Source organism: Ananas comosus, linkage group 7 (genome assembly GCF_001540865.1).
Source record: "Ananas comosus cultivar F153 linkage group 7, ASM154086v1, whole genome shotgun sequence".
Lineage (NCBI taxonomy): Eukaryota > Viridiplantae > Streptophyta > Magnoliopsida > Poales > Bromeliaceae > Ananas > Ananas comosus.
Window position 1 is genome coordinate 9452711 of NC_033627.1, and position 15365 is coordinate 9468075.

Genomic DNA, 15365 nt, shown 5'->3' on the forward strand with positions numbered 1-15365 from the left:
TTTAAAAATTTAAAAATTTAAAATTTAGAATTACAAGTTTTAAGTTTCAAATTACAAAATTAAAATTTAAAATTTAAAATTTAATTTTACTTTTAAATTACAAACTTCAAAAAAAATTCAAAATTTAAATTTTTAATTTTCCAATCTGAATTTAAAATTTGAGTTTCAAATTTAAATTCTAAATTTAAAATTTAAAATTTAAAATTCAAGATTGAAATTTGAAATTCAAAATTTAAAATTTAAAACTTAATTTAAAACTCAAATTTTAAATTTTAAATTTTAAATTTTAAATTTTGAATGTTCAAATCTTAAATTTTAAATTTTAAATTTTAAATTTTAAATTTTACATTTTAAATTGAAAATTGAAAATTGAAAATTTAAGATTTGAAAATTCAAAATTCAAAATTTAAAATTTAAAATTTAAAATTTGAGTTTTAAATTAAAATTTAAATTTTAGATTTTGAATTTCAAATTTCAAATCTTAAATTTCATAAGATTTAAAATTTGAAATTCAAATTTTAAATTGATATTGAAAAATTAAAAAATTTAAATTTAAATTTAAAAATTAAAATTTAAATATAAATTCAAATTTTAAATTATTTTAATATAAAATTTAGTAAAAATATTAATATAGGTAAATATCAAAAAAAAAAATTTTACCAAACAGCATTAATAAATTATTTCAAAAAAATTACTTTTATCTAAATTCATCTAAATTCAGTAAAATATTCTACAGCTTTTTATCGAAATTAAAATCATTAATTCTTCCATATCAAAATCACTACTACATAAGTCAGTTTTTCAAAGTTAGGCAAATAGGCCCTAAGGTTGCTGGACCACAGCGCTGCTGCACAAGACGCGTGCCGCTTTTTCTAGAGTATTCGCGCACTTCGCCAATTCTTCTTTCCCAGGGGAAACAGAGAGAAAAAAAAATCTATAACCGCCTCTTTTTTTTTTTTTTTTTGCCCTCCAGGTCGGCTGCGCGTGCTGTTTCGGGTCAATTCGATCTAGTTATCGCCGATTTTATAGTTTTCTCTTGTGTACGATGATTTATCAATCAATTTATTTATAAATGAAATTTGAGGTGTCGAACTTTTAACGGGGCTTAGGCGGGTAGCGTGCATCATAATCAACAATTTGCTTCGTACTGGGGTTCATATTTACTATTGACCTTTGGAAGACGTAAGAATTTGTTTGATTTTGTTTTAATTGTTGCCGATCTACCTTTGGATTCTCTTTGGCTTCTGAATTAAGATTAGGTTTTCTTCCAGAAAACATAAATAGCATAATAAAATCGCTTCTTAGCTGCGTTCTTGTATCTCCGCAGAGATCTGCACGGGAGATATGGAGAGGAGAGGAGGGGGGAGGAATGATTTCTTCGGATTTGGGGATCCTTTTACTGGGTTTGGTGGCGGGAGGGATGATTTATTTGGGTTTGGGGATCCATTTGCTGGATTTGGGGGTTTTGGGAGACCTGGTACTGGTAGCCTCGTATCTAGCTTCTTTGGTGGGAGGAATCCTTTTGATGACCCCTTCTTTACTCGGCCCTTTGGGTACCTGATGGGCCCGAGCATGTTTGACCCGAGGCCGGGCATCCTCGGAGACACGGGCAATACCGGATTCATTGAGCAAGCTCCGCCTCCAAGTAAACCCAGGGGTCCGGTCATCAAGGAGCTGAACTCTGATGATGAAGAAGAAGATGAGGAAGAGAAGATTCACAAGGACAAGAAAGATAACCCCCGAAAGCATTCGCGGTCGAGTGAGGAGCCTGATGTCCAGCACCCTGTTGAAGAAACGGAAGGTGGATAATTTTTGCTGATTTTAATTCGCCGCAGAAAGAAGCATCTGACTTCTTCCCAGTAGTTATTATTTGGTTCGCTTATTGGTTTGAATGGACTACTAACTATGGTTGACATTTTATTAGTCGGTGTTTCTGTTGATCTTTTCTTTGTAACTTATCTTGTAATGGTCGACTGGTTGGTTTACTTGAATCCATATTTGATCAGCGGAAATGCTCTGCGGTAATACTATAAAGCTAGTAGGTTTTCTTTGTGCCGGTTTGAGTAGATGGACCAAATTGGATTTGGAAATATGTTAGAGGGGCACCTTAACCTTATCGAACGCAGTGTGTAAACTTGCAAATAGATGGAACTTAGTTTGTGGTCTACACCTGTATATTTCTTAGTGAGCTTTTAGTTCTGTTGCAGTGCTGTTACAATTATTACCTATGTGCAGAGGTTGATATTTGACGATAAACGGCTATAGGATAAATGCTGAACTCCCTCTTTGCTTGTTTTATCTGCAGAGAAAAGGAGCCGACTTATGGAGTATAAGAACGGGTTTCAGAGAGCTAGTACCTCGCGATCAAAAGCTCATGCTTATACTTTCCAGAGCTCAACTGTGACTTATGGTGGTCGTAATGCTTCTTATTATACTTCATCCACGACAAGAAGAACTGGTGGTGATGGAGTAAGTAACTTTGGTGGTCGTTTATTGCTTTCCTGATCTGTTGCAACATGACAGATTGGTGATGACCCTACATAGGCCTAGTTAGGAATGTTGCATAGAATTGTTGCTCTACTAGGTATTGAGGCCATTCTTATACGGATGTTTTGGACCTTTGTCCAATAGGATCACACATTGATACATAAACTTTGTATTGCGGCACTGCACGAATTCTTATGTAGTAGAAAAAGCAACCTGTTCATTTTTTCCTCCAGAGCGTTCACATACAACATGATTTCGTGCACATGGGATCAGAAATATTCATAATGGAGAAGTTAGTACCAGTGCCTGGTCACACTACAATAGTCTTTGCAAAGTGGGCTAAGGTTGAGTTGAGATGAGTTAAGGATGTGTCATGATTTAATGGTGTCGCTCACATGTATATATATATTTTTTGTTTTATTAGGTTACTGTCGAAGAAAGTAAGGAGGCAGATACCACAACTGGCAGGGCCACCCATAGAATATCTCGAGGAATTCGTGACAAGGTCATCCAGTGCTACTAAGCTCTCCTTTTCTGTCATATTTCTTGTTTGTGTTGCTGCATAGTTCCTTTGTACACTGAGTGAAATATATTTTATCCATCAATTCAGTGGTGAGGTAGGATTTCACTAAATTTATCAGATGTTGTTCGCTTTGCAGGGGCATTCAGTGACAAGGAAACTGAACTCTGATGGAAGAGTTGACACTATGCAGACATTGCACAACCTGAATGAAGGTTTGAACTCTTAAAAGCTGAATGATGTTTGTATACCTAAAAGATGTTTGTATGTCTCCCTTTGGTTTTTCTATTTTATGTATTCATATATTTTTCTTCTTTAGATGAGCTTGCTGGGTTTGAGGAAGCTTGGAAGGGAAAAGCAAGGCAGCACTTACCTGGTTGGAACCCCAGTTCTACTAGTAAGTTAATTCATCAAATTGACTAAATTTTGTTGATTTTTCCTGTTTGCTGGTAGCATGGTCAATCTACAACCCGTATTTTGAGTTCTTGTAGGGCAAAAGTTTCGGATCAACAATCACATTAGGATCATATAAAATTGCTACCATTTGCAAATCAATCAATCCAACTTATAACTCATTCTCTTAATGATTGTCCGATCTAGGAACAGTGGTTGTAATATATGACTGGTTGATTCCTTGATGCATGCTAATTAGAAACAATACTGACCGGAATCCAGTCATAAAGAAATTTAATTATTGAAGGAACCTAGCATTGAAGAGAAGTGTAATGTAATGATGGAACAACTAAAGCTATAATTATCGAGAGCAAAGCATGTACAGAAGGTCAAAATTATGGCTGTGTAAACTTTGCCCAAAACATTGTTGCCAAATGCGAGTGTCTCGCTAACTTGGACGCTCGATCAAGATAAACCCCACCAGCACCTTACCACCTTTAAGGCTGAGCACTTATCTTTGCACCTAGCTAAGTGCCTTAGGCCGAGTAGGTGACTATGGTATGCTCTTTGTTTGGTGTATTGGGCTTTACATTTCTCTCACTTCTATTTTCTAACTTACAAATAAGTGCAAGCATGGGTGGATGAGAGTGAACAATTTTATCATGTTTAGTTTTTACTCATTTGTCCTACCTAACTTACCTAGAGTACGTCAAGAAGAGCACAAAGTGAAGCTAACTTAGAGCTTGATGCCAAAACTTGCTGTGAAAAAGTAAAAAATTGACTAATATTCCAGTTGCTTAACCTTTATAGCACTAAAAAGTCTATATTTCAAGATATGTCGGTGTTTTAATTTGTTTGTATGTTTTTAACTTTCTTGTGGAAAAAATGTACAAACCTTGCCTGATTACCGCATTACGAAATGAAAAAAGTTGCTAACTTTTTCCTTGTAAGTTGTTTAAAGTTTCACTGTCGTCTTTGTATTTTTTAAGTGGACAAGTGACACCTTGAATTCTGATAATTGTTCTAAGCCCTTTGATAGATTTTAACATATCTATCAGTAGCCTATCTGCTCTAAAGGAAGAGGGAACTCCTCATTTAACTTTGCCTAAGCTAGAAGCCTATTGAGAAGAAACTTTTCTCTATTAATTTAAATAACCATGGAATATAAAAGAGGAGAGACCTCTTATCTATAACTTATAAGCTTGGGATCAGCATAATAATCCTAATATGATAAGAAAACCCAATATGGAGAGGATAAATTAAAACTACTCTCATGACCCGTTTGGTTGGATGCAATTGCAAATATAGTATAGTTGGAAAATCATACACCTAAAAATACAGCAGTTGTAACTACACCAAGTTTGTTTGGTTCTATACAGTTGCTAGTGCTGTAATTACATGTCCTTTGTTTAGTAGTGTAAAGATAGTAATTATATTTGTGAATATTCTCATCTTTTGCATAAAGTGGTGAGATTACTTCCGCTACAAATAAAATAATCATATGTTAATCATTTAAACTTAATATCTATAAATAAGTGACTGGATATTAATATAATATATTTACATTTTTCAAAAAATTTTCAACTCTATAGTTTTGGATAAAATGTATAGACATCCCCCAAACTTTCCCGCTTTTGCAAAGAGGCCTTTGAACTTCCAATTTTGGAAAATAACCCTTTGAGTTTCACTATACTTTGCAATCTACCTTATGCTTGCTTGGCATCAAAAAATTAATGGAGATGGGAATAAGCGGTAATTGCATGTGCTACTTTTTCCTCCTTTTCATCTCCAAATGGGGCTCAAAACTGATATAAAAAATGAATGGAACATATTCTTGAAAAATACTTGCTCTAACTTCATAAGGAATTTATTGTTCTTAGTCCTCCCAAGAATATTTGCTTTGTAAATAATAGACCTTTCATACATATGCATATAGCAGGGGGAAAAAAAAGAATTCCTTATCAAATATTTACTTGTTCCATACAAAGATAAACAAAAATTTGATATCATCCATGGGGCCATCTCCAATCCTTCCATGAAGAAGAAGATGCTTATGTTTTATATTCTCCAAGGTTTGGTCTAGAAAGCAGATCACGTGATTGCCACGCGTGCCCATCTCCATTAATTCTTTGACGCTATGCGGACAGAACAGTAAATTGCAAAATATAGTGAAGTTCAAGAGGTTTTTTTCCAAAATTGAAAGTTTAGGGTCTTGTTGCAAAAGCGGGAAAGTTTAGGGGTGTCCATACATTTTACCCTAAAATTTTCAATCTATTTAACTTTAATACATAAACCAAACTTTTTTTAAAACATCTACTACTCTTTTCTCTACTTTTTTTTTTTGTGAAATTGAAAAGCTATAATTAATTAAAATTTATTAAAATAATGTATGTAATCAAACTCTATCAAAACGTACAAACAAACTAGTTTTTATATTTGAAATGAAACTATTTTTTTCTAAAATTTTAATTTTTTATGTAAAGCATACGTTGCACAAGCATCATTATTACTATTTATAAATATTGAGTATATAAATTTATTTTTAAATCTATACTAGTATATATCTATTTATTGTTAATGAATTTATTTACCTATATTTATTTGTTATTCTTAATTAGTGGGGGATCCAATCTCTTACCAGCTGTTGTAGTTGGAACTGCAACCAACTTATGTGTAGTTACAACTACATCATTTGAGCCTCCTTGTGTAGTTCCAACTGGAACAGTCGGACTCAATTGCACCAAACTAAACATAGGATTTGAGTTTGCATGCAGCTTGAAATGCAGTGCAGTTTCAATTATGTGCAACCAAATTGTCCTTTAATCTGCTAAGATTTGTTAAATAATTCTCTCCTTATCTACTAAGTAAATAATGCTAATATACTCGGGAGAGGGCTGCTTATTTTAGGTAGCTTAGGGTTTGAGATGATCGTAGCATCCTTTTTATTATATTCAGTTTTGAGTGACGTGATATCGACATGGCCAGCAGTAAGCATCACTATCACTCAACTCCAGCTGATGCCATCAACTTCAGCTTGGCCATCACAAAAAGGCTAGCATGTAAGCTGATGTGTTTGCTATACTCAATTTAAGTTGATGTGGCTGCTAATGTAAGTTAGCTTGACCCTTACTCACTTCTCACTTTAATGGAACATGGATAAAATTGAAACTTCAGGAGGACTCAGAAACTGTAGGTGCAATTTGCCCTTCAGAAATTGGATGCTGACCTTGAAATTCTGGTTTACAATCTAAACAAATTTATTTTGTTTAAAATTCTGTCAATTTCTATTGGAATTTGATGGTTTCCATCAGAAAAGTGATAAAATAATTTGTTGGGTTGCAAACTATTCCATAAAAGAAGTTATGAATAATGTTGACTTGTGTTGACTTATGTCATGGAAGTACTTAATCAAAATTATTTTACAGTTGAGGCTTCTGTTGTAAAATGCACAATATTTTAGGTTGGTTCTATATGACTTTATCCTTTCCTTAAATACTGTGCATTGCTCTACTTGGGCTAACCTCTTTTTAGCGTTTTATGCCTAGATAATATTAGAAGGTGTCGTCTCAACGACATCTATCACCAGGCAAGGGCGCTGCGAGTTAGCTAGATCTGTTTGAGTGGGTCTAGAGGGTACCTTTTTGTTTGGACATAAAATATGTAACATTTTGGAGAAAATAAGTTATAAACCTTGATGCAGTTTCACAGTTGTACTGGCTTAATTTGGAAGTAATTACTCTGACGCTCTGTTGTACCTATATTATGTATGCGTTGTAAGGTTTGCGTATGTTTCCTCTTCGTTCGGGTGGGGGAATCTCGCTCGTTTGATGTGTCTGTTGCACGTGGCCGAGCGGGTCCAATTGGCGGGACTTAGGGCCTGACAGAATAAGTGAAAAACGACAAGTCGAACTGGATTCCAATTCATGGAAGGGAAGCTTCACATTTTTTCCAATGTGACAAGCGATGCAATGAGATAAATTTATTTTGGGACTAGTATAAATAGAAATTTTGTTTCCTCTGATAAACTTAGCTAAAACGTCTTGACTAAGTTGGCGTACCCTCCTATGTGAGAGATCATAACTAGATCTAGATGCACCTAAAGCTAACTTTTGTTATTTCCAACACTTGCAACTGTGGAAGATAGTGGTTACAATGATTCCTTGAACTACGGCACCGGAAGAGCTCTTTCACCTCTTTTTGGTCGTCCATAGAAAAACGAGAGGAGTCAAATTCAAAACTTGTCCTTCAAACAAAGACCAGAGGAGCCAAATTCAAAACTAGAACTGTTGTCATGAAGAAGAGGCTAGCAGAAATTAAATTCCTCTTAATCTAGGGAACAACAAGAAATTCTCAAGATCAAGAGATTTGGATGTTGTTTTTAAAGTTGTTTCACTAGTTACTAGTTTGAGTGATAGAGACTGCATTTTCATTCCCACCAGAATCTTGTCATGACCACTGTATGGTTTTAGAGGATGAAACAGTACCTGGGTCGGCATGATTAGAGTTTCCATTATCAGTATCATTTAACTAAACCTCCTCACCTGGCTTAGGTGCCTCCATAGCAGAAAATGTCTGAGAAAGATCATTTGAAACAAAAGTATGGTTCAATTTTTGTCTGCACTGAAGAGCAGAGATTGGAAACTTTGACATTGAATGCTGATCGGGCTTGAGACTGTGACCGGGGATTGTTAGGTTGATGAGGGTAAGAATGAGAACAAGGTTGTGGCTATGGGTAATTGGATGGTTGAATTGTTCATGTTCCATAGAGTTTACGGTCTGAATAAGGATTGCAACCTCCCCGCTATCATTGGCCTACTTGGAATCTACTTCCGCGTCCTCCACAAATTCCTCGGCCTTGGTTGGCACAAATTGCTCCAGTTTCCATAGAAAGTGGGGTCAGTGGTATCGCTTGACTCGCTCTACGCGGCACCTTAGTCTCTTCTTGCATTAGAAGTGGACGAAGTTGTTCAAAAGTAGGCTTTGCTTTGTGTTAGTGTGCTCACAAAATTTCTATATTCCTCGGGCATCCCAACTAGAACAATCATAACAAGGTTATGGTCTGATTCTCCTTCCCCAATCGCCTGAAGTGCATCACCAATTGACTTCACCTTTCGCATGTGCTCAGACATGATCATTGTTTTTTTTTAATGCTTCTCAATTCTAACTTGAGAGAAAAAGCAGTGGATGCAGTTTTGTCCAAAAAATATGCTTCAATAAATTTTCATTCATCATGAGCGGTTATGGGTAGAGATCAGCATCTGAAGAATACTGAGCGACAGTGTAGCATTGATCCAAGTCAATATGGTGGTGTCTTCTTTGTTCCAGATAGTGTCTTCTAAATTGACAACCAACCTCTTATTAGAAGACTCAATGAATTGAGGAGGAATTATAACTGTCCCATCTACAAAGGATGCCACTCCAAAGCTTTCTAAAGCATTCAAAAGAACTTGTTTCCAAACCAAATTAGTGATGTCTGCAAATTTTACTAGTACGATTGTTTTGCTGTTGATAATGGAGAGAGAGAGATGTTTGCCGCCATGACTCACCAAATAACAGGATTGTAGGATGTAGGGAGAATAGCAGCAGTCAACAAGCCTTAGTAAGAGAGAGAAAGAACCAGCAGAAGAGAAAAATCACCCATAGGGCAGAAGGTACTGTAGCTGCAGTTCTGCATGCACTACTGTAGCAATAGTATTGTAGCTGCACTACTATAGCGACATTAGAGTAGCAACGCTACAACAACAGCAGCAGGGCAGCTTGGAATTCGGAGGAGGAAGAAAGGATCTATTGACGCTATCCAAAAATTTATGGCGAGAGCCAGATCACTTATTCCTAGAGTTTTGGGGTTTGGCTATGGTACCATGCAAAGGAAGTGAAAAGACCCACCGTCTAGGATTTCTATTGGAATATATATAGAGTCTGGTAACTATAATCTTATGAGTACGATCGACTTCGTATTCATAAGTTGTTTTCGATGATAGAACTTCCAAATCAACGGTCCATACTGTTAAACATAATTTAGAGTATTTGAAACTTTTAGAAATCAAATTTCATTATTTTCGACGTCATTTACCTTTCGATTAAAAGATCTCAAAATTGATAACTTTTAGTGACCGGTATGGGATAGTTGCAAGTTTAACGGTGTAAAAGACTTGGAATTGGTTGAATTTTTGATAGATAATTCTATTCACTATTTAGATAAAAATCAATAACTCCAATCCTAAATTGAAGGATCAGATCATCCATTTTTAGGATGTGGTTCAATTTCGACCGTTCATTTTATACCCATTTGATGGACTTTATTATAATTTTAAAAAATTATGAAATTTATTTTTTATAAGTTTCAAATGCTCTAACATCATATTTAACGATGTGGATTATCAATTCGGAAGCTCCATCATTAAAAACAACTTATGTGTTATGTTGTGATACCTTCCTTATGCAATCTTGATTGATATCTGTTTCTGGTTGGAACCACTTGCATTGTTTGGATTGCGACGCCTAGAACGTACAGGGGAGACTCTGTCCGCGTACAGGGGAAACCCCGGTCCGTTCGGCGGTTTGTCGTCGGCGCTGCGACCCGGTCCAAATTGGCGGTTGGTCGCGGGGCGTGACATTATAAGTACAAAGAGCTTTATACGTATAAGAGTATAGTAGCCCTACTCTCTCTCTCTCTCTCTCTCTATATATATATATATATATATATATACACATATACAGATATATACATATACATATATATATATATATATATACATATACATATATATACATAGAGCAAGGCTGCTCAGGGCCACGGAGGCGTTTTCGATGATGGAATTTTCGAATCGACGATCGGCTCCGTTAGACTTGATCTAGCATATTTGAAGTTTCTAGAAAATAATTTTTGCAATTTTTTGATATCATTTACCTTGTGATCGAAAGGATTCAAAATCAATAATTTTTAATGGTTGATATCTGCCGTTTTCAAGTTTAACGGTGTAGAAGTATTCAAATTAGATGAAATTTTGATACAAAATTCTTTATACTATCTACAGCAAGATCAATATTTCTGATCGAAAATTTTAGTGATATATCACCACTATTTATAGGATTTTTATTTTCAACCGTTAAAAATTATTGATTTTGAATCCTTTCGATTGTTAGGTAAATGATATTGAAAAATCGCAAAAATTATTTTCTAAAAACTTCAAATACGCTAGATTAAGTTTAACGGAGCCGATTGTCGATTCAGAAATTCCATCATCGAAAACGGCTCAGGAGCACGGAGGCCTCCGTGCTCCTGAGAGCACAGCAGTCCTGCTCTATATACATATACATATATATATATACATATACATATATATACATATACATATACATATACATATATATACATATACATATACATACATATACATATACATATACATACATATACATATACATATACATATACATATACATACATATACATATACATACAGATACATATACATATATATATATATATACAAGATGCATATAATCATGTGCTAGTCATGTAATGACTAGAGACTAATATATGTTACACCCACCCTAATAATAAGTACAAATGCTTACATTCTACTTGCGTGCTTGAAAATGGCTTCAAATTTCAAACGAGAAGTGAAATATATTATCCAACTATCTTTGATGGCTAGCAATCTATATTGGCGATACATGTTTTTGGAGTTGTAAAGTAGTTGGACTAAATTGCTATAAGGAAAACTGCATTCTACAATAGGTTATAGGTATGGTAACAAGAACTAAGTCAAACAAATGAAGTGACTTGATGCTAATTTTTACTATTGTACTTACCATTCTATAAAATTTTAGCTGTAATTGTCACACTTAAATGCTGGTTATTTTGATCTATTTTATTTTCTAGCTTTTTATCAATTCTACGGAGCCCTGCTATTCACGATATGATTTATGTTCCGTTATTACTGGGCACATTTACTTAGGTGGCTATTGGATTTTGATCTGGCCAACATTGTATGCTGGATTTGTAAATTTTACCGTGGTTTTCGTTAGCTGTGGGAGTTGATGGTCTGCTTTACCCCACTAAACCACCCTCCTCACCCATAAAAGAGAAGGAAAGAAAAATCTGGAAAGAAGACGAACAAATTAGTTTCAGGTGTTGTACAGTATAGCGTGTATACCTTGATTGCAATCTTGCGGAAGTCTCAGGTTTTCTTGCACTTTGTTTAATTGAAGCTGTCTATGATTGCACGCGTCTATGATTGCAAGGGCTCCCAAAATCGATAGTTTTCGACAGCCTATATGAGCTAGTTGCTCGTTTAATGGTGTAGAAAATGCCAAATTGCTTGAAGTTTTGATAGATTTTTTTATTATTTTTTTTTAATAACTATCTAGAAGCCATTTGGAAACTCTAATGTTCAATTGAGAAAGTGTAACCTATATTTTCACAAGGTTAATTGTTTTCAGCCGTCCATGGTACGACTCTTTGATGGACTTTTATGATTTCTAAGAATCAAAACTTCTGTTCCTAAATATTTCAAATACTCTAGTTCAACAAATTTGGAGCCCGAATTAGCAAAAACGATTTGATAGGATGGATGCTTCGGTCCTCTTAGAGGATAATAGCTGGACTGCATTCTAGTCATTGATGAGTTCTTGCCTTCTTATAAACCATCCAAAACCAGTATATATGCTATTGTATTGGAGGTTTATAGGTTTTCCTTGTTTTAAAAATTATCTCAAATGATCTGCTCATCTTTCTGCTGCATGTGGGGGTTCATCGACCGGATTCCCTCCAGAAATCTTTGTCAAATCCTTTACTGCTAATAGCTGAGATTGGTGGTCCTCGTGATCTATGTTGCTTGGAAGCCTATATCGTTTGTTCTTAATTGCTTACTGTTTGTGAGAAAGGCAAATTATACTGACAGTACCTAACACAGTTGGCTAAAGGCTTGATGGTTGGTATTTGAGATCCCAAGTTTGAAGCCTAGTTGCTTCACATTTCTAACCGAGTTCCTTCCAAAAAAATGATCCAAGCAGGTAGCTTTGCTACCTTTCTCTTTCTCTCTCTGGAAAAAAAGGGAAATTCTGGAATATATTGAATAAATTTATCTTATAACTGCCATTCTAATTAGAATTCCTGGCTTGTGGGACTCTTCCATCTGGTTTTCCCTGCCTTGGATGTTTTCTCGAGAAATTAGCTTGCCTTTCTGCTGCCATATGGTACTAATTATCAGGACTCCTTTGTCCAGAAGTCTCTGTCAAAACATCCTTTGCTGCTATAAACTGAGTTGTGGTCCTTGATCTATGTTGTTTTGGAGCCTCTCTAGTTTGTTCTTAATTTGTGTATTATATGTATGAAAGGAAAACTCTTGATTCTATTGAGTTCATTCATCTCTTAACTGCCATTTGATTTAGAGTTCCTTTCTCTTGGGGCGCTTTGCTCTGGTTTCTCGATCTGTGGTTGTTTGGTGATTTTAACGACCAAGTCATTAGTCATGATGAGGCAAAATTCTACATGCTGCAGTTAAAGATGGTGCAATGTTGATTAGATCGAAGAAAAATACAGTCTAATTTTGTACGTATATTTAATTCTTATTGCAAGTTACTAAAATGCGGAGGCTTATTTAGGTTTGATTATTTATTTTTAAGTTTGATAACTCTAATTTCTTCAGGTGGGTCTAATTGTATTCAGACTGACTCTCAACTTGAAGAATTAGGAATGAAATCGAGCCCAATTGACTCGGTTTTGATGAAATTCTTCAATCAATTTCTTGTGTCCCCCGATTGTTGCTAATCGACCAATGTTGGCCATTTGGGTTTATTTTGGTAACAACAAAGATGATCCCGTCAGTTTTGACTTTTGATAGAAAACAGAACAGGAAGGTAATATTTCCCCTATTGAAATGCCTCCTGTAGGTTCCTACTGTTTAAAATCCCTCTTGACATGAAAAGAAGTCCCGCTGCACTGACAGTCCTATAACCAGCCATACTCTTTTCTGCATTTGCACTCCTATGACACTTTTTCTTAGTGCTCATTTTTAAGGGGCTTTAACTGATAGTTTTGAAACTCTTTAATCAAGTAATGATTTATAAACATTCCCTGAGAGGTCGACTTGAATCCGAAGGGCCCTCTTTTCTAGTTTCCTACAGCCAACCTCTCGATTTTCTTTAGTGCTCACTACTGAATTTATGTAGAACGGTGATTGTTTCACCATTGAAAGTGAATTTCTGCCACTGAATGTTCCATTGGACTACTTTTGAGTGTCTATCGACCAGGTAAAGGTGTCTATCCACCCATCCAAGTTAATAGTGTTTAATTATTCTCAAGTTATGTTTGATCCCCTCTAATCCTTACACTTTTATATCACGTCATTAGAGAAAGTTGAGAGACTTAATAAGATTGGACTACTGTTGTGTTTGAAAACTCTGTTTGTTTGGAGTCACTTCTTCCTGCTCTGTAAAAGTTAGAAGCCTGAGCCATGTTGTTATAGGTTCAAATTTTGTGAGCACCTGCTCGGGGCAAAAATGCTTTTGAGGTTGGGACTGTACGCGAGACTTCCTCTTATTTTTCTTTGGCAGGGGGATTATAATGCCCTCGAAATAACTTCGCTGATTTTGGTTTGAACATTTATGATAATACCTTCATAAGAGATGAACATTCGCGCTATTCATAAAATATTTCCCGTCTGTTGAATTCAATTAACGACGACTGGCGCTCCTGGCCTATACTCCTTGCATCTACTGTTAATTAATTACTCAAGTGAGTTGCTTTGCTAGTGAGACGTACTCAGTGTTTGCAGGCATCCGAGTGGCAAGATATTCCTTCCATTTTGTGGTTTTCTTTGGTAATTATTGTTGCGCATACTCACGTAGTGGAACCTAGTATTTTGTTGTCCAAGTGCCAAAATATTGATGCTTGACTTGCTGTCTGATGTCATACTCTTTAAGTTTCGAAGAGCATAAGTTATGTCATGAAATATATATACATGTCTTGACATGATACTATTGCGAGAACTCTGCATTCACTGTTCTCTCATGGACTCTTTTAATGGTTCAGAAATTATTACCTTATTCATTAATTGCATGTTGCCTTTATGATTTTCTATAAAATTTCTTATGGAATCATTGTAGGAGATGCAAGCAGCAGCAACAGCAGCAGCAGGGGATGGGCACTTCCAGGAACTGAGCGAGCCCATGACTCGGCTCACATGAAGTCACGGCCTCCAGCTGATTCTTTCAAGCGACGAGCCTGATGAATAAAGATAGGCTCAACTTACTAATGACACCTTTGTGATGTGTCATTCTTTCCGATCACGCCACTTTACAGAAGTACATAGTTGTCCTTTTGGGATCTTGTGTAGTCACTTCGCGTAGCTCAAAGGGTTTTAAACTTCGGAGCTTTCTTTACTGTCGCATCCTTCTAAATATACTCAAGAAGTTGAAGCCCGGTGGCCCTTGTGGCAGAACTGTTTCCGGACGGCTATGACTCTAGTATGAGTATGATGTGTGCTATTGATAATAATCACTCCTGATAATTCGTCATATAGCTGATCACTTGTTTCTTGAAAAGATTGTTAGCTTTGTTTTGTTGAAGACTTCGTTTTTTTCAGTATTAACAGCCGGGTAGTCATTTTTGTATTTCGAGCAAAGTGCTTGGATGCCTCGCAATTCACAATTTTCAGATGTTTGAGTTGGACCTGTCTGGTGAGTTATCTTTTTGATGTGGTCTGAACCGTTGCTTCAGCCAAATTTGGCAATAAAAAGTAGGGTGAATTTCAGTTTCGCGAGATATTTAGGTTACCAGACAGCAAATGATATTCGAGGGGTTTTCCGGACTGTTCTTTCTTTAGTTTTCAAACTAACAAATACTGGAGGGATGAACAATTTGCTGGGGCCGAACGACTTACTATATCTAAGCAAGTTGCAGATTACACGCAACAATTTGGTGAGATCTTTTATAATGAAATTTTTGGTAGCTGCT

The 15365-nt window shown here is 35.7% G+C and overlaps 1 protein-coding gene across 2 annotated transcripts; it reads left to right on the forward strand.

Moving 5' to 3' along the window:
* Positions 793-15065, forward strand: LOC109713068 (myeloid leukemia factor 1-like). Of its 2 annotated transcripts, XM_020237023.1 has the most exons (8): positions 793-877; positions 974-1182; positions 1328-1801; positions 2306-2469; positions 2912-2992; positions 3147-3222; positions 3327-3404; positions 14516-15065. In XM_020237023.1, the coding sequence occupies exons 3-8, from the start codon at positions 1345-1347 to the stop codon at positions 14635-14637; spliced, it is 978 nt and encodes a 325-aa protein (XP_020092612.1). In that variant the 5' UTR covers positions 793-877; positions 974-1182; positions 1328-1344; the 3' UTR covers positions 14638-15065. The 2 variants fall into 2 exon arrangements, with proteins under 2 accessions (XP_020092612.1, XP_020092613.1); XM_020237024.1 differs by lacking the exon at positions 793-877 and having other exon boundaries at positions 953-1182.